This window comes from Phanerochaete carnosa (genome assembly GCF_000300595.1).
Source record: "Phanerochaete carnosa HHB-10118-sp unplaced genomic scaffold PHACAscaffold_7, whole genome shotgun sequence".
NCBI classification, from domain to species: Eukaryota; Fungi; Basidiomycota; class Agaricomycetes; order Polyporales; family Phanerochaetaceae; genus Phanerochaete; species Phanerochaete carnosa.
This window is the reverse complement of record NW_006767634.1, coordinates 2,151,930-2,173,455: the sequence shown is the minus strand read 5'-3', so window position 1 is coordinate 2,173,455 and position 21,526 is coordinate 2,151,930. Positions and strand designations below refer to the sequence as shown.

Below are 21,526 nucleotides of genomic sequence, written 5' to 3'. Positions count from 1 at the left end.
TGTGGAGAATGAAGTGCGCCTAACTTGAGTCAAGAGCGAATTCCAGCATATACAACCTAAAGGCATGGTGAGCCGGGAAGAGGTTGCCTAGTGTTGGTTCAGAGGAAACCTAGCGTCAGTACGCACCTCAGCGAGCTCATCAATCTCCCTCCCTCGCGTGCATGTCTCATTAAAGCAAATTTATACGAGTACGAGCCTCTAGGAACCTCACAGCCACTTGCCACCCATGAGCTTCCACAGCCGTTCCCGGACTGTGCTCTTTATCTGTTCCTCATCCGCGGACTTCTGCTCTTTCTCCAACTTCTTTCGCTCTCGCTGCTCCAGGCTAAGCGGCTTGAGGGTTTCCGGTAGAGGTGTGCGAGCGTTTTGACGGGCAAGCGTCAGTAGTCGCTCACGCTTCTTCCCTATGCGCGGCTGCACTGGCTTCGCTGGCTCCGGCTCCAACTCCGGCTCCAGCTCAGGTTCTGGTTCTGGTTCAGGAGCCGCCTCGACCACATGCGTTGAAGCGTCCTCAGGAACATCGGTCTCAGCTGGCTCTTGCGCCGCAATGAAAGCTTCAAGCTCAGCCTGGCTAGTCACTTCTTTTCTGAGAGCCTCGAGCTCCCTCCGTTCGGCTTCAATTTTGGGAAGCCACTCTGAGAGGACGGCGTCCATGTACTTGCGCTTGACTTCAGGCTTCGGAGGAGGCGGTGGCGGGCTGAACAGACGGTCCTCTTCAGACTGAGGTTGCGGTGGCAAGGGCGGTTCATAGAAGCCGCCCCATTCTGCGAAAGCCTTGCAGACCATATTCCGTTTGTATTTGGTGAGGCTGAATGTCGTGAACACGGCAGGTTTTTTCCGATCTAGTGAAACGTGAAATCCACAAACGAGGAGCAACACGGGGCCACGTACCACTTCGCTCGATCCAGACGTCAACGACACGCGTCGTTGGCTTCTCCTCAACCGCGTCGGACTTGCTCGCGGTTTCCGCCGCCATTCGAGTGATGACACTAGCTTCCGGCACTAACTCCCCTTCGAGTCTGTTCTCCGGGCGAAGCAAGCCTCGAAGGTCTTGGAGACCAATACCTCCCGAAGGCGTCCGATCATAGATGGGAATTTCGAGTTGTATGGTCTGGCGACCCAGCGGGAGCATCTCCAGCGACTCACCGCTTTCGAACTCGGCGAAGAAGTACGGCTGGTACATGTCACTGGCTTCATGGTCCTAATACATATTCAACACTTCATTACGCATTCATGCAGCGAGATCCACACACCCTCCGGAATGTGTAATGCTTTAGCCTCCCATATCTCCGTTCGATAGCTCGCAGAATAGCATATGCCTGCGGAGTGGACGTGATACCGTCCCAGGGGCGGATGTACAAAACCGGTTGCTTCGTGGAGTCGATCCTGTGTGCGCCCACATCGGTGTTCGATAGTACTGGATTCGACGACGAAGACTCTTCCATGACGGTGGACATCGCTCTCCGGGTGCCACGGAGGGTAGCGTTTCTGCAGGCCGTTCGCGCGGCGTGGGACAGCATTTTGGAACGAGAGCCTGCGAAAGCAGACTACGTGTTTGAGAGGCCTCTGCACGGCAGGATGCGCGGAGCACCTGCGGTGAACGTCGGGATGAGAGCAAAAGGCGCACCATGCCCAGTCTGGGACGCCCGACATGTTTCTCTGTCACGTGCAACTTCTAACACCCAATCCAGACAGCGCTGTCTCAAATCAGGAAATGATGCGCTAAGAGCGCCTGCTAAAACCTAGCTTTTCATCAGCCCTCTGGCCTTGCACACGCGCCCTCCGCATCTCACTCGTCTGCACCATCCAACTCAATCAAGCTGTCTCCTTCAAAATTAGCGAAGATTGTCTCCAAAGACTCCGCTTCTCGCGCGATGGGGAAGTCGGATATCGAGTCTTGGATCGCGTCGACCTCGACCTCATCGCCCACAGCGGATGGCGAAAACCTGAACGGTCACAGATTATCTGGCTGGCGGAGAGACCTCGTTGTGAATGACTGGCAAGCGGCCCTGTTGGCTGCTCGCAGGCTGCTCCTCACCAGCAGCACGAAAACTCGGACATGGTTCCTGCAAGAAGAGCTGCTGTACATTGCTCGCAATTGTGGTATGTACCAGTGATCGTATGCCTGGAGTTGTCCGTTTGAACACTTAGATGGTCAGATCTCACTTTGAGTCAAACATTGGATATATTCCAGCTGCTGACTCTGACTTACTCGCGATATGTCGATGCACCTTCACGAGAAGCTGTGGAAACGGTTGGCGTAGAGCTCGTGCGCCGGGACGAGCTGCGCGGCACACCAGAGGGGGAACAGGATGCCGAGAGGATGGGAGTTGCTGAACAAATTGTTGGCTGGCTAGCACAAGAGGTCGACCGTATGGCAAAACGTCCAAGGTGCGTTCTACTTTTATGTCTACGCAAAATGGAAACCCATGCAATGTCTGTGACAGTGCTTATCCCCCAGCAGACATGCTTGTCCTTCTCAGCTGGTGTGCCGGGATATACTCGGTGTGTGTCGAGCACAACCCCCACTTCACCTCGTCCGTCCCGTGGAGCCCACTTGTTGGCAGTATGGCCACTCTGCTGGATCTCATCCTCGATAAAGCGAATCGCGCGAAGCCATCTGTTCAGAAGGGCGCCCTTGTCCGCGCGCGTCGCGCTCTCCGGTCGGTTAGTGAAATTGGTTTCTACTTCGTCGCCTGTCACTGAAAAGGAATGGTCCCTTAGAGCCCTCGAGATATCCATAGCGTGATTGAGACATTGATCACGCGAGCGAAAGGCCATAACAGCCCCCTTCATGTTGTTTCACTTCTTGGCGTAGCAGTTGATGTCAAGATGAGGCTCAAGAACGTCAAAGATGACGGTTTGAAAAAAGTCGACGATGAGCTGAAGGTAACTTGTTCAGTGGCACATTGTAGTGAAGACAAGCTGAAGAGTCTTCATACTCTAGTCGAATATTATCGCGTTCTACAATGCATCTGTTCTCATGTCGAGGACAGCCGTTCCGTTACATGCTGGGGTATATACCCAGTTCCTGATCACTGTCCATCAGATACTCATACGTTACACTCAGGCGGCTCTCTGTGGGTTCATAGGAAGCTCCGTAGATGAGAAGGATCTTGAGCAACTGATCCTTCCTCAAATGGAAAAGGCGCTCCTCAGGTCTCCAGAAGTCTCTCTGAATGGTGAGCGAGGCTTATCCATGTACTGTGATACTCTCTGATTGCGCCATTATAGTCATTGCGGATTTCCTTGAGGCATACTCTCAGCCTATAAACAGTGCCACCTTCAAGCGAATCCTTACCGCGACTGTCAACAGCGCCAAGTCTCCGAACGCCCTAATTCGCGCTGGAGCTGTCCAGCTCTTCAAGACCGTTATCTCAAAAACGAGCAAAGGATCTGACCTGAAGCTTGCTCTGGACGAATTGTTGACACTCCCGCGCTCGGGCAAGACTGCCGGAGCCGACCACCGAGTCGCTCTCTATACCATGCTCGGCTACCTACCACCATCTCAAGAAGTTTCACCCACCGCCGTCGAGGCCGGGCCCTCGCTACTGGCCAAGGAAACCAACGATGGCGCCATAACTGTGCTTGCTCTGTCCTTAGCGAGACACATAGTCTTTAGCTTGTGCGAGAACCTCGCATTGCCGGTTGCCACCCAAACTGCAATCACGAAAGAAATGAATGCAGCAAAGCCTCCGGTGCGACGTGCTTTCTCCTCTCTAGTCGGTAATGTTCTCTGGGAACTGGATAACTTGTCTACTCAGGCAGCACTCGACTTCGCCAAGGCCGTGCTGCCCTCTTTGGAGACGTCGCTGAAGACCGTCGCAGCGAGCCCTGCCGCACCCCCGGCTGGACCATTGGAGGGCTACATCGCGGTCGCGCTCCTTCTTGGACCATATCATCGCAGCGGCAAATTTGGTAGATATTTCGTCGTACTCACTGTTACAGAGCGCATCTCTGAATCTAATGTTGTATTTTCTCGGTCATATTGGTGCTGCAGAAGACTTTATCAGTCGGAACACGTCTTCGCAGTCGTTGCTTGCGACAGGCGCAAAGCCGTCGTTTTTGCTGTGGGATAAAGTCTACCAGAAGCTTGTTGAACCGGAAGATCAGGCCTGGCTCCTTCGTGCTGGGGAGGCTGTCTTGTCGTACTACAAGAACGACATCCTCAAGTCAGAACAAACAAGGTGTGTACTTCGAAACTCTATACTTCAGCTCATATTCATTGTGTACAGTGCGATGGTCGGCAACCTGTTCTTGCATCTTGCAGTGGACGGTTCATCTGTCGAAATTCGGCGTCTTGCTGTTTCATCAATGAACGCCCAGGCTCCCAAGCTTCCCGAGGTGGTGAACCGCATCGTGTCAGCCTCGCTGAAGGCATACCTCGTCAAGGAGAGCGCGCCGGCGAGGACGAGTGGCGAAGAAGCAGAGACAAAGGTCGTGAGCAAGGAAGGACGCCTCTGCGCGTTCCTTATTTCGTGTGCTGCCGTTGGCCAGGACGTAGATTGCTCTGTTCGAGAAGACCTCGTTCTGGATCTGCTTGTGGTAAGCTACCACACCGCGATTGGTGCGTACACTCATTCCAGCTTATAGAGATATACTAAACCCGACCCGTAGCTGGGCATGGCCTGCGCACCCCCTGGATTGACCTCTGCCAGACTGCTGGAGTTGACCCTCATGAAATCGCCACTAAGCACTGGGAACGTATCTTGCCCCAACTGATCGCGGCTTCTGAGGTAAGACGCAATTATCTACGGAGCATCAATCCGTGTCTCAACGTGCGATCAGTCACAATCCCCCGGTTTTATTGAAGCTAGCTACCGCGCCGTGACGACACTCTCGTTCGTGGCTCCCGAGATAGCGATCCCTCGTGTTGTGGAGCAGCTACGCCGCGATATTGACGCGCAAGCATTGAGCAGTCTCACAGACGAGGATCTTGCCATCTGGGCGACACCTGAAGGGACTACCTATGTTGATGGTGAATAGTATCGATATGTCATCTCTGGCAACGCTGAAGGAAATGCGTATAGTATTGGCTAATAAGAAGACCGACGAACCAGTGAAGAAGGGCAAGGGCTACAAGGACGCTCAGTGGGAAGCCGAGATCCGGAAGTCGCTCGCAAACAAGAAGCAGAATGCATCTGGTATACTGTCAAAGCAAGACCAAGCCCTTTTGAAGGCGCAGCTTGAGAAGGAAGCGGCCATCCGCAAGAGGGTAGAAGGCCTCAAAACCCGGCTAGAGCGTGGACTTGCGCTTGTGCGCAGTCTCGTGAGGTCGAACGCGGAGGAGCTCAAGAGTCATGTTTCGTCCCTGACTGACATACTGTTAAGCGGAGCATTTGGCAGTGCGGCTATCTCGCTTGTTGGAGAGAACTCTTTCAAGACATATCTTGTATACGTTCACAGCACCTTTGTCGCTGTCTTCGCTCATCCGTTTTGTTTCCAGGATATCTCGGCGTGCTGTTCAGAACGCATCATCGCTTTCAGTAAATGGACCGGCGTTGCTACTTTGCGAAGTTTAGAGGTGCCCGGTATTCCAGAAGAGTTGCAGGAAGAGCCGATTAGCTGTACGTACGGGTTGCTCAAATTCCCACTACAGTATCTGACATCTTCCAATAGCGATGGTTCTCCGCGTGCTGCACAGGCTACGGTTCTTGTCAGAGCAAATTCCCTTCGATACTGCGACATTTTCATATACTTCTCCTCTCCTTAACCAGATCTTCATCAAGGGAGGGGTTGGCTTGACAGAAGAAGAAGACCCTTTGGAACAGGCAACGCTTGCCCTTGACTTGGTTAAATTCCACACTGGTGAATGTAAGTCCTCGGCGAGCGATTCTGCAGTTCCGGGGCCTTATCATGTGACAGTCTCCCAAACTGCCTTCCCTCGCAAGCAAACTATGGAGAACCTCCTCTTTGTTATTCGCCAGCAGCCGAAGCTCGCAAAGGACGCATCATCTGCGCTTATCGATATTGGCCAAGCTGTGCAGTCAAGCGTCAAGCCTGAAGAGCTGCAGGTTTTGCTCCGTGGCACCCTGATCCAGGAAGTCTATGTCCGCAACGCTTGCTTGCAAACTCTTCAAGTACGTATTGAATGCATGCATCGCGAAGTCGTGCTCACACTGGAGTAGCCTTTCGACTTGACGGAGCTTGATTGGTCTTCAGAGCTGTGGATTGCGTGCCGCGACGACGATGAACAGAACGCTAGGCTTGCAGAACACCTCTGGGAAGATAATGGTTTAGACGTCCCCGAGAGCTTTCTGCAGTCTCTACTGTGCTACCTGGGTATAAATTGATTATATCTCTCCTTAATAGCGCTGACCCCCCTGCATAGAACACGAAAACGCCTACGTCCGAGCCAGCACTGCTGCTGCAATTGCGGAGGCTGTGGAGCACTGGCCGCAGTCCACCACTTCAACTTTGAGCGAGATACAAGACTTCTTTCGTGATAAGGTACGACTGCCATTACCCGCGTAGCATCACTACTCATGGTCTCATAGGCTAAGATCCTTGCTCCGGAGTTCGACCAATACGTATGTCATCAGAGCATTAAGGGTTTGCCATAGTTTCTGATATACCGATCTACAGGGAATGATTATCGCCAGCACAATTGACAGGGCAGATCCGTGGCCGACTCGTGTAGCCATTGCAAGGACATCTGAGCTTATGGCACCGAGCTTTACTGCGGACAACTTGGAGCCGTTCTTCAAGTTCCTGATTTATGACGAAGCTCTTGGTGACCGCCATTCTGACGTTCGTCGAGGCATGCTCCAGGCTGGCACCGCTGTCATTGACCTCCACGGTCCTGCACGTTTGGCTGAACTGATCTCGATGTTCGAGGAGTATTTGGGCAAATCTCAGCCTGCGAACGAAACCCATGACTACATCAAGGAGGCTGTGGTCATCTTATTTGGCCGCCTCGCGAAACACCTCGACCCATCTGATCCGAGAGTGTCGAGCATCGTTGAGCGACTCGTGGATGCATTGAAGACGCCAGCGGAGCAAGTGCAGATTGCAGTATCTGACTGTTTGTCACCCTTAGTCAAGCAGATGCGGACGCCAGTGGAGGACCTTGTTAATCGTCTTTTTGACGAACTTCTCAACGGGCAGAAGTACGCAATCCGTCGAGGTGCCGCGTACGGTTTGGCGGGAGTTTTCAAAGGTGCCGGCATCTCTGCCATGAAGGATTTCAACTTCATTGAACGCCTGCGTGCCGCGGCGGAGGACAAGAAGCACTTTGAGCCTCGTCAAGGAGCGATGTTTGCCTTTGAGACATTCTCCAATGTCCTAGGACGCCTCTTCGAGCCCTATGTCATTCATATCTTGCCGATGCTACTGACAGCGTTCGGCGACGCCACGACCGACGTCCGCGAGGCGACCTACGATACCGCAAGGGTCATCATGGCGAATCTTTCTGGATACGGAGTTAAGACTATCCTGCCATCTCTTCTGGAGGGTCTCGATGAGAAGCAGTGGCGTACGAAGAAAGGCTCCATCGAACTGCTGGGTATGATGGCGTATTGTGCACCGAAGCAGCTGTCGCAATCCCTACCTGTTGTTATTCCACGATTGACGGGCGTGCTGACCGACTCGCATGCCCAGGTAAAAGCAGCGGCCAACAAGAGTCTGAAGCAATTCGGCGAGGTCATCAGCAATCCGGAAATTCAGTCTCTGGTTCCTGTCTTCCTTAAGGCTATGGTGGACCCCGCAAAGACATCAAATGCACTCACAGCGCTTCTCAAGACGTCATTCGCTCATTATATCGACCATTCATCTTTGGCCTTGGTGCGTTCTGTGCGTTTCGGCGATGACCATTTCACTGATAATTGATACAGGTCGTTCCTATTATCGAGCGTGGCCTTCGTGAACGTGGTGCGGACACGAAGAAGAAGGCGGCACAAATCGTGGGCAACCTGGCATCTCTCACAGACTCCAAGGACTTCGTCCCTTACCTCAACGAACTCCTACCTCTAGTTCATGTCGTGCTCGTCGATCCTGTTCCTGAGGCTCGTGCTACGGCCGCGAAAGCCCTAGGCACCCTCGTGGAACGACTCGGCGAGGTTCACTTCCCAGATTTGGTACCTGGCCTTCTTCGTACTCTCAAAGCCGATAGCTCCGGTGTGGACCATCAAGGTGCTGCACAAGGTTTGTCCGAGGTCCTTGCTGGCCTTGGTATGGAGCGCATGGAGGGTCTACTTCCAGACATCATCGTCAATGCACAGTCCCCTCGCAGCACCGTCAGGGAAGGTTTCATGTCATTACTGGTCTTCTTACCTGCAACATTCGGAACTCGTTTCTCACCACATCTTCCGAAAATCATTGGCCCCATTCTCAGCGGCCTTGCCGATTCCGAGGATTACGTGCGCGAAGCCGCCATGCGTGCTGGTCGCATGATCGTCACTAACTATTCGAACAAAGCTATCGATCTGCTGTTACCTGAGCTCGAGCACGGCATGTTCGACCCTGGCTGGCGTATTCGCGTACGTATCGCTCCCTCCCCTATGAGTCTCGTTGTTCACTGGCATATAGCAATCTTCCATCACGCTCGTCGGAGAGCTCCTGTTCAAGGTCTCCGGTATCAGTGGCAAGACTGAGATTGAAGAAGAGGAAGAGGCGGCGGACACCACTCTTGCTGAGACATCTCGCAAGGCACTCATTGATGTCCTTGGCCAAGAGCGCAGAGACAGGATTTTGTCTGCTCTCTACATGGCTCGCCAGGATGCGGTTAATGTTGTCCGTCAATCTGCTGGTCATATCTGGAAGGCTCTGGTCCATAATAGCCCGCGTACTGGTAAGCACCACGTACGTGGCTATATACTTGGGCCTGTGCTCACTATCTTGGTAGTACGCGAGATTCTGCCTCAGCTCATCACTCAAATCATACGTCTCTCCAGCGATGAAGCTGACCAACAAGAGGTACGATTACCATCAGGGCTCATGAGTTCTTGTTTAAACGCCCTTTTAGACTGCTTCGAGGACGACTACTGAGCTATGCCGCAAGTCCGGTGAGAAGATTCTTGGAGAGATCATCACCATTCTCCGTGGCAAGGCGAGCTCTACTGACTCCCGTGTTCGTGAGGGTGTCGCTCTGACCCTCTCCGAGCTCATGTGAGTTTCTTTATCTGTCCCAGTCGAGCACAATCTGCATACTCACTGGCTATGTAGGGAGAGCACCACCGATGCTCAACGCGAGGGACACGAAGACGAGATTATCACCATGGTCCGGGTCTCACTTGTTGATGACGAGTCGAACGTTCGTGCCGCTGCGGCCAAGGCCTTCGATATCCTGCAAGAGCACATCGGCGTCAAGGCCATTGATCAGACAATCCCAACCCTCCTGGAGGCTTTGCGCCAGCCTGGCCGGAGCTCTGGCACAGCCCTTCAGGCCCTAAGAGAAGTCATGAGCGTCCGGGCATCGACCGTGTTCCCTGTTCTCATCCCTACACTGACTGCCACGCCCATGACCGTCTTCAATGCCCGCGCGCTGGCTTCGCTGGTGTCTGTGGCAGGCTCCGCTCTCAGTAAGCGTCTGACAGTCATTCTCAGTGCATTCGTTCGTGTTTTGGAAGGACCGGAGGGCAAGGATGAGGAGCTGCACGAGGCTGTCGACGAAGCTCTACATGCACTCTTGGGCTCTATTAGCGACTCGGAGGGCCTCAATACCCTGATGCTTCTACTTCTCGGCTGGGCGAAGCATGAAAGTGTTGAGCGCCGCGTCAGCGCTTGCAACATATTCACAGTGTTCTGCGAGGTTACCGAGCTCGATACGTCACTCTACCACATCGACTGGATCAGGCAGCTCGTCTCCCTATTGGACGACTCGCAAGTGCCAGTGCACACCGCCGCATGGCAGGCCTTGGATGCATTCGTCAAGTCTGTCCCCAAGGACGAGCTCGAGCCGCTTGTTGTACCCCTGAGGAGAACCATCGAGAGCATTGGTGCCCCAGGCCACCACGTCCCAGGCTTTAGTCTGCCAAAAGGCGTTTCGCCGACCGTATCAATCATCATCGCGGGTCTCACGACCGGCAGCAACGAGCAGCGTGAGCAGGCTGCGTACGCGATCGCGGACCTCGTCGAGCGCACAGAGGAGAGCGCGATCAAGCCGTTCGTCGTGCCGTTCACGGGCCCGCTCATCCGTGTGGCGACGCAGGCGACGACGTACCCACCTGGCGTCAAGACCGCGATCTTGCACGCGCTCGCGACGATGCTCGAGCGCATTCCGGCGTTCGTCAAGCCGTTCTTCCCGCAGCTGCAGCGCACTTTCGTCAAGAGCGCGAGTGACCTATCCAGCCTGGCCGTCCGCAACAGGGCCGTGCAGGGCCTAGGCGTGCTCATGAAGAATCAGCCGCGTGTGGACCCAGTTATCACGGAGCTTGTTGGTGGCGTCAGAAACAGCGAGGACGCGGTTGTGGGCAGTTTGGTGCTCGCACTGGCGTACGTTGTGTGGAATGGTGGCAGCAATGTAGGAGAGAAGGCCAGGGAAGCGTGTTTCGAGGTCGTCTCGGACGCATTCAAGGAGAGTCACGACGAGTCGTATGTGCGGGCTACGGCAGCGCTCTTCGCCGCGCTTTCTGCCTTCCCCGATCTGGTGAAACCCATTGTCGAGTGCGTGAATTCCCGCTGTTCCGTGAAGGTCCGAGTGACAAGCTAATCACCGCGTTTGTCACAGTAACCATCTGTTGGCAGGCACACCGCCTTCGGTGCTATCGTCACACTGCATCCTCACCGTCCTCTCGCCTCCCGAAGACTGGGACGTCGACGGCCCACTCGATCTTTTTGAGCAACTGACCGTAACCAAGAGTGTTGCGCAGAAAGCCCAGGAGAGCGTATCGAGCGAGCGTGCATCTATCGCGCGGCCAGCCCGTGAAGCCCGGGAGTTGCTCAAGCAGTACGACGCGTGAAGACAAGAGCTGAAAAATGGCCGCGGTCTGCACAACAAGCTTGTTCACTGGAGCACGTAGTTCTGCAATGTGACGCACTAATCACGCAAGGACCATTTATGATATCAAAATTACTTCTATTATTCTTGTTCATTAATGATCAGTGACTTGGGAGTGTGCTGCCTGCAGCAAGGCGGTGAGTGTCGTAACATATTATGATGATTGGTATGTGTGAGTTCCTTAGGAGTCGACGTGCAACGTTTTCATGATACGCTCAAGGCCGGCGTTACCTCCGAGCCTCGCAATCTCCGTGGATATTTGGTTTTCCAAGCTTGCCATGACCGACAGCGTGTAGTCAAAGGACTTTGTCTGATCCCTCAGATATGAAATTGTGTATCGTTTGAGCGTCGGGGTGCTCGGCCGCTTCTGTAGCACATCTGAGAAATAGAGTAGGTGAACTTTGCGATCACTTCGGTCGAGCGGGGGTCTCGGGAACGCACTCAGGATTTGTCTGTTCGACGTGTCTGCGCGTATGCCGTGCACGACGGGGAACGAGAACTTTCCTTCCGTGAGATCCTCTGCAAAACCTTTGTTGGAGGCGTACTGAGGCCATGTTAGCAATGTTGCCTGTCATCATGCTCAGAGCCGTGCTCACAGTATCGCTCTGCAAATTCATGTAGTCATCGCGGATCTGGAAATAGACTCCTATCAGGTTAACCAAAGGTACGTAGTCCCTGGAAAGTACCGGTGAGTGGAGAACGGGCGGAAGCTCAGGAGTGAACCCTTACATGTCGACATTGCTGGTGGCGCAGGCCATCATGAGTTTGATAGCTACGCGGAGTAACCCGCCAGTCTCTGCCAACGGTAAGCGACATCCTTGCGGCACGTTTGTGCTGCGATGCTCACTATTGTTGACCATAGTTATGTACTCCTCTTCAGTCGGACATTGCAGCGAGTCGCGCCATAGCAACTCAAGACCCTGTCCGCGGTGCAACGAGAGCAACTCCTCTAAATAAAACTCGGATCAACACTGGCATGCTAGTGCAAATACGGATAGAAGCTAGCCTGTGACGACACGGTCCAACTGGGTGTCGTCGATCAAACGCCGGGGACGCTCCACGGGCGACTGGGCTTGGACGTGGTTCCGCAGTGTAAAAAGCTCCTGGTACGCCAGGAAGTAGACATAGTTTGCGGAGTTGATGGTCTGCGGTATGCCGTAGATCTTGTGAGAGGCTGCCGAAGATCAACAAAACCATATGACGGCGGGAGCGAGAGTCATACCAGGTACGCCTCTACGCAGCTGTGCATCATCCTCGATGTCATCTACGCTATACACTTTTAATGAGTGGAAGACGGTCTATACGAATGATCTACTCACAGCAGACTAGCGTTATGGAGCATGTTGATGACTTTGGATATCGTGTGCAGCTTGTCAGCTGGTACATTCAGCCATGTATTGAATGACTCCATCATCTGTCTCCGGAAGTCTTTGCCAGGAACCGAGGCGATGTGTGTGAATGGTTCCAATAAAGCCTATACAGGTATCATCAATCAGTATACTGTAAGCCATGTCAACAGCTATCTTTTTACATTCTCATTCCGTTCAGACCAAGTCGAGGACTCGGCGAGTACTTTCAGCACGTCATATTTCATCTCCGGTCTGTCCTGGTGAGATAACACAACTGCCGTCGTGCATAGCCTGATTTATGCACTTACTGTTCGATTACAAGTGAAGTGAATATAATGAACAGTTGTGGTAAGGAGCAAGTCGTGGACGTCGGTACCTACTACACCGTTGTCGCAGCAGCGGTACCGGAGCGCAGTCCGGCAAACACGGATCAGATAGCTCTTGATCCGGTGCTGCTGCCGGATCGGGTTAGCTTTACCGGTGAACGATGGCCGCACGACAGTTGGATAGCCAATAGCCAATATACAGGTGCATTAGCAACAAAGAACTGTCGAGTGCACTAAATAGAAAGCCGATGGTCCCTCTTGACTCGCAGGGCACGGCATAGATGAAGACAACCAAGGGAGGTGTGAGGTAAGTGAAGTGGAGAAAACAGGGGAGCGAATGGCATATAGTTGATCATATCAGGTCATTAGATGGGAGTGTCCGCAAAGGCACTGCACTATTCCATGGGTGTCATCGCCTGAAGTGTAATGTGGAAGATAACGCCTTGGTGATCTGTTGGCGTAGCGACCCTTTCGCAGATGATGGGCCGCCTGGAAGAGAAAAAGACTAAAAGGGAGACAACACGTTAGATCTTCTCGTAGACGCTACCATTCGCACATTCACTCACATCTGCGGAATAGATGCTGAAAGCTGAGGACTGCGCGTTGCGTGGCACGTCAGATGGCGGCCTGTGTTGTACTAGGCGCGATTCGGCGCGTGCCTTGCGTCGCGTCCGCCGCCGTTCAGGGAGGGTAGCATCCCATAGCGTCTTCTCGAACACGTCCATTGGCGCCAGCAACAGGTCCTCGTCGAGCTCTGCGTAACATTCCTCGCTAAGTTCTCCGGTCTGGGCACCTGCCGACACTGCACGATGTAGCTCCTGCCCGAACACGTGGAGCGCGATGACATCTTTTGGCGGCGGCGGCGGCGGCGGCGGCGTCTCAACCCCTGGCGACGAGAGGTCCGTGATAGACGAGGCAGCTGTGGACTGCGAGTCATTACGCTCACGGCAATGCCGCTTTGGGGGGCGTGGCGGCGAGTCGAAGAGAGGCGATACAGGCGTGTTCGGCCCGCTCGACGGAGTGTTCCTGTTGTCAAATGTGTCTAATTCATCAGTCACCGTGATGAGATCCCCGGACCAGGACCGCCGGATAGGAGCAGAGGCGGGCGCGGGAGAGATCATCCCTCGCACGCTCGACGGTGTGTAAGGGGCAGGCGTCGACGGCGCAGTGCCTCGCGCAAGGGGGTCTTCCTCGACGTTGACAGGCACCGGGCTGAGCAGGAACCGGGGTCCGTCAGCAGAAGTGGGGTACTCTGACTCGTAGGGTGTGAAGACAAAAGTCTTTTGCGTCAGGTCCCACTCCGCCGTGAACGTCAACGCGGTGCCCGGAGTGGAGGACGGCTGCGACGGGGGAACGAGGGTCGAGGACGCGAGTGGCAGCGGCGATGGTGGTAATACAAGGTGGATGCCGCTCACCAACCCCCGCCGCCGAATCTTCTTGATGTTCAACGGCGCGATATCGGCAACAGGCACAACCTGGAGCTCGTATGAGGATGCACTTGACAAGGTTTCATTCATAAGGTAGGCACCCACCAGCCGGGATCCTAAGGCAGCGGGCTGTCTCTCTTCAGACCGTCGAGAGACGCTCGACATGCGTCCGAGTGTTGGCGAGTCCACAATGCACCAGGCATTGCCAGTACCAGACTGTGCAGCACGTCCGACGTTCCGCATGGCCCGCGCGGCGGCCAAGTCCAGAGAATTCTGAAAGCGATGTTTAGAAAAAGAAGAAGGAGCCATCGCTGAAAGTAGGACGGAGAGGGACCAAGGAAAAAGTGAAGGGATGAAGGGGTATATAGATAAGCGGCGGCGGGGTGGCAAAGAGCACATTGCGAGTTGCTCGCTTCGAGCATAAGAGGCTGGCGAGCAAAGGCACAGCTCATTGCGGATCAATTGACAGGTGATATGTGTCGCTATGACTGTATTATGGACGTATGGGAAACGGCGACACGACCGGTGCCTGCCATTGCAAGACGGTCGGCGGCCGATTCTTCGCGCCACCGTCCAACCCAGTGCTTCAAGTGAGCAATGTCGCTCGTTGCGCCTTTTAGCTTGAGAATGCCTAGTGCGGAGAGCAGGCAACCGAAACAAGAAAGCCGAGCTTCACGTGATTGGTCGACACTGGGAAAACTTTCTATGATGGATGAGAGCAATGGTACATCAATCAAAGAAGTAACCAACATGACAGCTCTGAGCATGGTGAACACATGCAGACTGATAGACCGTGGCGGTATTTTAGCTCGGTGGTGGTATAACCAGCGATCACATCCAGAAAGGCGAAGGGTTCGATAGCAACCAACGGCATGTATTTGGAGAAGCCTATCAGAGCTGTGCATTGACACAAGGCGGCCAATGATAGCCTGTCGCCGCCGCTGTGGAATATGACTTCACCAAAGAAGTAGCCTGTTGCTAGCTGTCAGTTCATGTCACTCGGGTGGAGCACAGAGCAACGGAACACAGCACCTGTCTACTCATCACGCCTCATGGGACATACGCAGTCCGGAAGACTCTACCCAAAGTCAAGTTATTTCGGCCTTCCGCAAGCTTGATGGCTTCGCCCACGGGGTTGTATACATCTTCGTCTATTTGCCTCCACCTCAGCTCTTGCAGCCTTCTGTTGGTTTCCCTTGTCCCTGGGCGGTAGTCAGGTACTAAGTAGTTTGTACCATCCTGGGCCTGATGCGAGTTCCAAGTGCTGCGGCGGTGTAGTGGCAGGAACGGCAGCTTGACGTGTAGGTGCACGAGGGCCAGGTTGCTCAGAAGAGTCGATGGAAGACCATAAGTCTGGCTCGCATTGGCCAGAAGGGCAAGAGTGCCGTCGACTACTGATGGTGAGATTGCTATGCTCCCGAAAAGCAAGACAAGACTCACCTCGTCTATCCCATGTCTGCAGCCAAATACGTAGGTTCGCGTGTTGCGCTTCGCGCTCCGCATCATCCAACTTGATGATATTCCGCGCCGCAGTTCGAAACAGAGGTCTGTAGAGCCTTCTTAGATTAGAAAACGGGCCGTATTGGTTACCGACAGAACGGAGAAGACTCCTCAGGAACAGCCTGTATACGCTCTTGAACTCTGGAGGTACTGGTCCGATGGGGTACATTGGGAGCGCAAAATTCTATAGGTTTGATCCTTCTACCTCTCGGGCGTTCTCCAAGGAGAAGCGAGATGACCAGAGATGTTTAGTAGCAGGGTCCGAGAGCAGATGGTGGTTGTGCGCAGAGTCAGATCAGGCGACAAACGCATTTGGACGCTGAGCGCTCGCAAGCGGGCGTTGTGGCGCTTTCGTCTACAACCTCACCGAATCTTTCTGCCACAGCAGCTTGCAAGTAGCAGCCTGTAAGCTCATTTTCACGATCTTTTCGAACCGTCGGATTATCTCTGTTATTTTTGGCACTGCTTGGAGACTTGTAAAGCACCTCCTGAGTCATCTCCTGAGCCATCAGGACGCAGTCCGAAAAACTACTAGTACGCATGTAGTGGACGCTCATTGTTGACAGCACCGCACATCAGGAGCGAAACTGTGCGGAAAATGCAGAGTAGGACGAGATCTGTGAGATGGCAATGGGGCGTGTTTTTTAATTGATGGAATATAGGATCTGAGAGGTATACTGTCCCGGGGCAGGTGTCAGGCCACGTCGAACAATACATTGCCTTGCGTCTTTCCCTGGGTGCGGCGCTGGAAGGAGAAGTGAGCTAGCTACCGCAAGAATATTTTCCTTTTATCCTCGTGAGCGTTCACCAGTAACTGCTGTGTCTGTTGTTGCCACTGACCAATCATCAGTGATACTATCTAGAATGCTATGTCGAGAACATACAGCGAAAGGGTGGGCATTTCGATGCCACAGCCTCCATATGACACTAGACTGGAATACCCCTTACTTGAACTTGCCACCGGGAGTCATACGTCACGGACCAAGTCCGGTACAAACATGGGCGATATACGTCTCACACTCTTTTGCCGTGTCGCGTACATTGTAACTATCATGAACATAGATCTGCGCTTGTTTTCAATGGCCCCAAAGGTTGATCGAACTTATCATTCTATAGTGTGGGTTCCCAAAACATCCCAGAGCCCCCCCCCCCCCCCCCCGAACCGCAATTTTTGCCAACAATTCCGCTACCACTTGACGGGCCAGCACTTGATAGCGTTTTGTACTACCGCGATCTACCACAATCCAGCGCGCTCTACGAGTCTCGACTCTTCAGATTTGCTGCTCATACCGAGCCTCAAGGTTGAGAGGGAAAGCGATTCGGGAAGAGATCAAACGGGAGAGGTTGCCGTCGGAACGGCAGGCTAGTGCCCTCACGCCCTACCGGTCACCTCAAGCGTGCGCTCATCCTCATCTGCAGACCGTCACTAAGGGCCAGCCAGACATCCACGCATCCGCTCTCGGCAGCGGCGCCACAAGACCAGTCCGTCGGGGCACGTCATTCCTAGCGGCAGATCTCCAGTTTGGTTTGGCTTGGCAGTACGCCCCCTGCGAGACATTCCAGCGCGAAGAACGGGGCTCGCGAACACGCTTTGGCGGCCCATACTCTCTCCGCTCAAGGCGTTCCGCTATGCCCTTTTACAAGACCGAGATGGCGGATCAAGAAGATCGAATGATGCATTGCTTATATGTTCACCAAGGCAATGTCGTCAACTTTTTTTATCATCTTGCTTGAGGGGTTGCCCGTCGGGAGCTACTCATCTTTATCGAAAGATGCCATCATTGAACTGGGCTGCTCTCGTAGATACTTGGATACTTGGTTGTCATTCCCATACCTCCGAGATTGTGTTCTGCCTGGTGACTGGCCATCCCGCCACTGATCTGAGTAATCTTGAATTTCTGTCGTCTAATTTAGAGAGGAACGAACACTTAAAAACGGATCCTGTCAACCGTGCAATGATGGGTACATAATAGAAGAAAAAAGAGCAAGTAAAACAAGATGGTGGAAATCAATGTGTTATGCTATGTGTGTTGCAGCGCAAAAAAGGAGGAGAGCCCATGGGCGGGCTATGCATACGTGGAATGAGGGAGGAAGCAATATGTAAACAAAGGGAAATGACGATGACAACACGTCCTGCATCATATCGCTCAGCCGAACATCACTGAATTGGAGCGAGGGGGAAGATACATACGCATCACGCATGCCGCGCGCCACCCACAGGTGCTGCTTTCCGTGCGTCGAACGGTGCCGTGCCGTACATCGGCGGCAGGACGTACGCAGGGTGTGCAGACACTAGGGGCGCGTGTAATTGCCACGGTGCCTGCATCACCTGCATCGGGGGGCCCTGCGGGGGGATCGGGTACGCAGCAGGATACGGCCCGTACGGCGGCTGAAACGCGTAGAACTGGGGGAGCGGGAACTGCGTGTTCGTCGGCGTGCATGGGTTGCTGAACGTCGAGCCCGTCGGCGACGGCAGTGTGCTGAGCGTACTCGCCGTGCTTGAAGGCGTTGTCGGGGTCGTCGTATGCGCGCTCGCGTTCGTCCCTGCGCTCGTCGAGCGTTTATGCATCTGACGGGGCGGCTGTTGTGCGGGTTTCTCTGGCTGGCGACACTGGAACAGCCCTTGCACCCAGTCCTCACCGCTGTTGCTTGATTTGCTCCGCCTGTGCTCGCTGGCATCTGCTCCCGTGAACCAGCCGTCTGGGTCCTTCTGCGGCTGCACCTTTGCTTCGCCTTTGTGCTTCCTGCTTCTCCTGGACCCTGATCCGCTCGATCGCAGACGATCGACCATCTCTCGCGTCTTCGACGACTGCCGTGGGACGTTGTCCTGGCCCAAAAACGCAGGTACTGCAGCTTCCGCAGCAAGCTTCGGGGTCGCGGACCGACTCTGTGAGGCGCTATGTGTAGATGTGGACGGAACTTCGTTGTAGAAGCCATGCTCGTCCCGCTGGAGTGGCGGAGGGAGCGAACGCGTGCTGGTGCGGGAAGCCAAGTTGCTGTTCAGGGACGGGAAGTGGAACTCATACGTGGGTGACACATAGGGCACATCTGGAGATGAGGGTGAAGGTGATGCATGGTCCAGAACATATGCAGGGATGAAGGCAAGAGCGGAGGCGTTGAGAGGCTTCGAAGGAGAAGGAGAAATGACGGTACCCGTATGTGTTGGCGTACCGCGGTCATCAAACAGCACCTCCGCATACGATTTCTTGTCGCCTTGCGGCGTCGTAGGGGGCGGCTCCGACTCGAAGGAGATATCCGAGTACGTCAGGTCAACGACATCGGGAGAGTGTGAATCGCTGTCGTAGCAGGAATCGTCAATCGCATCGAGGTTCCACATCCTCACGCGCTCGTCGGGCAGGCGCGGAGGCAAGTCTAGGCATGAGGGCTCGAGGATTCCGCCAAGCAATGCATCTACGTGCCGTTCCCACTGCTCTCGTCCTCGGCGAATGATATCTTCGCTTGCATCTTCGGGCAGCAGGAGTTCCGCAGTGAACATGATATCCGAGAGCGAATTGCATATACCGACGCGCCTCTCGTAGTGTTCCAAGGCATACTCCGCCCCTTTCGCCCCTACGAGCGACGGGTCAAGCTCGACGTCCAGTTGTTGCTCTCCCGTCAGCTCATACTTCTCCTTCTCGCTGTACAGAGCACTGTGATAGTGCGGTGGTCTAGGATGAAACGTGAGTTTGACACCTGTTTCCGTCCAGTGGTATCTCCTGACGCAGGCCCAATCCACGTCCACATAGGACTGCTGCCACCAGTCACTACCAATCAATTCCCAATCCTCCAAGTCCTCCTCCTGCTCTTCTTGTTCTCTAAACGAGTTCGCGACGGTCATCGCAGGGCGAGAGGCCGATCAAAGGAACGCGGGATAGTCAAGACCACAATGAAGCGGTCGATCGTGGTTCAAGACGAATCTCGTGCGAGGTGCATGAAACTTGGGTTCCCTATGAGGGCTGTTATTTCGTATGGAGTATAAGGGGACGAAGAGCAGACGGATTATCGACCTGTCTATCACGCTTTATGCGTGGGGCTCATGAACCCAGTACGTTCCAAATGGGTCAGGGTGCTTAGGGGAGGTCGCGGACGGCGCCTGAATGTTCTGGCTGGGCTACAAAGATTCTGAATACGTATGTGGTGACTTCCTCGTCGTCGTCGGTGGTGGTGTCGAGCAAAAGGGGCGTGGGGGAAGCCAAGTATGCGCTACGTTGTTACCATACGATTACAAGACGTTCAATCGAGATCCCAGGGGACAGGCGCCCATAATGGCGTGGCGGCGCAGCGTTGGCACAACGCGTCGCCCAATAAGACTATCACAAACACGATAATCACGGCCTGTTACTCGATAGTGCTGCGGACTTCAAATTGCGCTAATGGGAATAAGTAAGTGCACCGCCGCCTCAGTAAACAGGTAACAAACCCTAACCGACCATGTCTCAGGGTCGTTGGGCAGCTGTCAAGCCTCGCTGACTGCTCGTGAACGTTGAGCACGGTGAGCACGGGTAAGGGACCAGCGTATTCTTACTGCAGCGACTGAGACGGGGATCCAAGCGAAGATGAGGTTTACATAACCATCAGAACGCGGCGATGCACATACAGTACGGGTGCTGGGGTAGTAAACCTTCGGCTACCCACCTTCGACTTGTACGGGGCCACTCCTGCTCCATTTCTGGGGTCCGACAGGCACTGCTGCTGTGCCGAGACCTGTGTCAGAGTGACAGATCTATCAGACTGGTCGTCTCAGACGCGCCTCTTTCCGCATACGCACATTCGGAAACTCTTCTGGCTTGGGACGAGGGGGACAGCCACTTCACGAGGATCTCACTTCACACCCAAGCCGGTGCGGCTACGACGCGGAGGGCTGAGGAGCTCCTTGTGGATGTCGTACGCATCTCTAGCTATCTCTTATGTAAGCCGCCGGTTTGATGTCGACCTCTGGGGGCCCCAGGTCGAGGGAGCAATCGGCTAGAGGAGAGTGCAGCACCACTGAGATAGCCGGGGTGCACCGCCCGGGGAAGGCTATAAGAGCTTTGCCTCTAACGAGTATGGCCATTCGCCATCTAGATTCTTTGAAACAAATTTAAACAGGCAATGTAGCTGCCTCGCCAGCCTCTCAAAAGGGCGTGTACGTAGCGTACTGGCTGTGTTCGCCCCCAACGGATGGCACCAGCATGTCGGATGTTATATCGCGCCTCCTCGTGCCGGGATGCGAAGCAGGCAGATTGTAATGCTGCGTTTGATATAGCCTGAGAGGGGCGCATTCGGGCTAAAATATGATGATCATTCACGCTGCATTGCAGAAGATGGACCCACAAAACTCGAAATCAACCCGGGAGAGGAAGGGCAAGCTTAACAACACCGCAAAGAGAGAAGAACCGGTCTCTTTGGTGCCTCACGCCGCGCTTCGGAAGTGCCTCCGTCTCCTATACGCATATTTATTTAGTGATATTACTAGCTGCAAGAGCATGTATTGATGCTGTGTCATACTATTATCATGCCATATGCTGGAGTCTCCAAAACTTAACGCATGCACAACTTCGTATGCATTCTGCAGCTCAGTTGAAGTAATGGGTCCCTCTGCGCTAGTTCGAGCATGTCACGGTGAGGTTATGTACCTTTAAATATGCTCGCGATATGTTTTTATCCGCCCATGGCGCACATGTCGTGTTCTCCTTTTCCCGGATGCGCTGGCGCACGCCGCACGCCACATAGTGGCGCCATACATGTTGGGCGCGCCGGTACCGTACCACGCGGCAATTATCAGCTTTTATGCTACCAGATAGACATTTGTTCCCTTGCACACTGTACATGTGTCAGTAACTTGTAGCTGTCTGGAATGCACAATCTATTCCGCAAGTGTGCGCTCATCACTATATCAACATAATTTAGGAGTTATACCCTGACTGCCATACTCGAGTGACATTTGCAAGTGGCTATGATGCAAAGTTACTTATCTGAATATTATAATCAATTTTACGAGAATCTTTT

At 54.0% G+C, this 21,526-nt stretch overlaps 5 protein-coding genes across 5 annotated transcripts; 1 reads left to right on the top strand and 4 right to left on the bottom strand.

Moving 5' to 3' along the window:
- Positions 1-126: 126 nt before the first annotated feature.
- PHACADRAFT_260044 (uncharacterized protein) lies at positions 127-1,594 on the bottom strand. Its single transcript, XM_007398228.1, has 3 exons — positions 1,254-1,594; positions 892-1,201; positions 127-842 (listed from the first exon to the last, which is right to left on the bottom strand). The coding sequence occupies exons 1-3, from the start codon at positions 1,455-1,457 to the stop codon at positions 208-210; spliced, it is 1,149 nt and encodes a 382-aa protein (XP_007398290.1). The 5' UTR covers positions 1,458-1,594; the 3' UTR covers positions 127-207.
- Positions 1,595-1,771: 177 nt separating this feature from the next.
- PHACADRAFT_125439 (uncharacterized protein) lies at positions 1,772-11,341 on the top strand. The gene is made up of 25 exons (XM_007398227.1): positions 1,772-2,103; positions 2,160-2,391; positions 2,448-2,667; positions 2,725-2,889; positions 2,948-3,016; positions 3,071-3,182; positions 3,235-3,918; positions 4,001-4,187; positions 4,236-4,567; positions 4,618-4,736; positions 4,789-4,978; positions 5,031-5,392; positions 5,447-5,567; positions 5,620-5,814; positions 5,866-6,080; positions 6,129-6,282; positions 6,332-6,450; positions 6,498-6,530; positions 6,586-7,782; positions 7,833-8,477; positions 8,527-8,788; positions 8,843-8,913; positions 8,963-9,105; positions 9,163-10,602; positions 10,667-11,341. The coding sequence occupies exons 1-25, from the start codon at positions 1,875-1,877 to the stop codon at positions 10,896-10,898; spliced, it is 7,728 nt and encodes a 2,575-aa protein (XP_007398289.1). The 5' UTR covers positions 1,772-1,874; the 3' UTR covers positions 10,899-11,341.
- A 1,598-nt stretch (positions 11,342-12,939) lies between these two features.
- Positions 12,940-14,350, bottom strand: PHACADRAFT_260041 (uncharacterized protein; the record flags this gene model as incomplete). The annotated part of the gene is made up of 3 exons (XM_007398226.1): positions 12,940-13,116; positions 13,178-14,086; positions 14,144-14,350. The coding sequence occupies 3 exons, from the start codon at positions 14,345-14,347 to the stop codon at positions 13,021-13,023; spliced, it is 1,209 nt and encodes a 402-aa protein (XP_007398288.1). The 3' UTR covers positions 12,940-13,020.
- A 373-nt stretch (positions 14,351-14,723) lies between these two features.
- Positions 14,724-15,776, bottom strand: PHACADRAFT_260038 (uncharacterized protein). Its single transcript, XM_007398225.1, has 3 exons — positions 15,479-15,776; positions 15,071-15,429; positions 14,724-15,010 (listed from the first exon to the last, which is right to left on the bottom strand). The coding sequence occupies exons 1-2, from the start codon at positions 15,705-15,707 to the stop codon at positions 15,089-15,091; spliced, it is 570 nt and encodes a 189-aa protein (XP_007398287.1). The 5' UTR covers positions 15,708-15,776; the 3' UTR covers positions 14,724-15,010; positions 15,071-15,088.
- A 1,638-nt stretch (positions 15,777-17,414) lies between these two features.
- On the bottom strand, positions 17,415-19,916 carry PHACADRAFT_260036 (uncharacterized protein). The gene has a single exon (XM_007398224.1). It carries the CDS (start codon positions 19,374-19,376, stop codon positions 17,733-17,735), a length of 1,644 nt encoding a protein of 547 aa, XP_007398286.1. The 5' UTR covers positions 19,377-19,916; the 3' UTR covers positions 17,415-17,732.
- Positions 19,917-21,526: the final 1,610 nt, after the last annotated feature.

What these genes read in the sequence shown, in the direction of transcription:
- PHACADRAFT_260044 (XM_007398228.1), bottom strand. Translation starts at nt 1,457, where the DNA reads ATGTCCACCGTCATGGAAGAGTCTTCGTCGTCGAATCCAGTACTATCG. An exon ending in AGCATTACACATTCCGGAGG is followed by an intron (nt 1,202 to 1,253) that starts GTGTGTGGATCT and finishes AATATGTATTAG; the next exon opens with GACCATGAAGCCAGTGACAT. An exon ending in CGTCTGGATCGAGCGAAGTG is followed by an intron (nt 843 to 891) that starts GTACGTGGCCCC and finishes ACGTTTCACTAG; the next exon opens with ATCGGAAAAAACCTGCCGTG.
- PHACADRAFT_125439 (XM_007398227.1), top strand. Translation starts at nt 1,875, where the DNA reads ATGGGGAAGTCGGATATCGAGTCTTGGATCGCGTCGACCTCGACCTCA. An exon ending in CCATAATAGCCCGCGTACTG is followed by an intron (nt 8,789 to 8,842) that starts GTAAGCACCACG and finishes CTATCTTGGTAG; the next exon opens with TACGCGAGATTCTGCCTCAG. An exon ending in CTGGTGAAACCCATTGTCGA is followed by an intron (nt 10,603 to 10,666) that starts GTGCGTGAATTC and finishes CGTTTGTCACAG; the next exon opens with TAACCATCTGTTGGCAGGCA.
- PHACADRAFT_260038 (XM_007398225.1), bottom strand. Translation starts at nt 15,707, where the DNA reads ATGTACCCCATCGGACCAGTACCTCCAGAGTTCAAGAGCGTATACAGG. An exon ending in GCAGACATGGGATAGACGAG is followed by an intron (nt 15,430 to 15,478) that starts GTGAGTCTTGTC and finishes CACCATCAGTAG; the next exon opens with TCGACGGCACTCTTGCCCTT.
- PHACADRAFT_260036 (XM_007398224.1), bottom strand. Translation starts at nt 19,376, where the DNA reads ATGACCGTCGCGAACTCGTTTAGAGAACAAGAAGAGCAGGAGGAGGAC.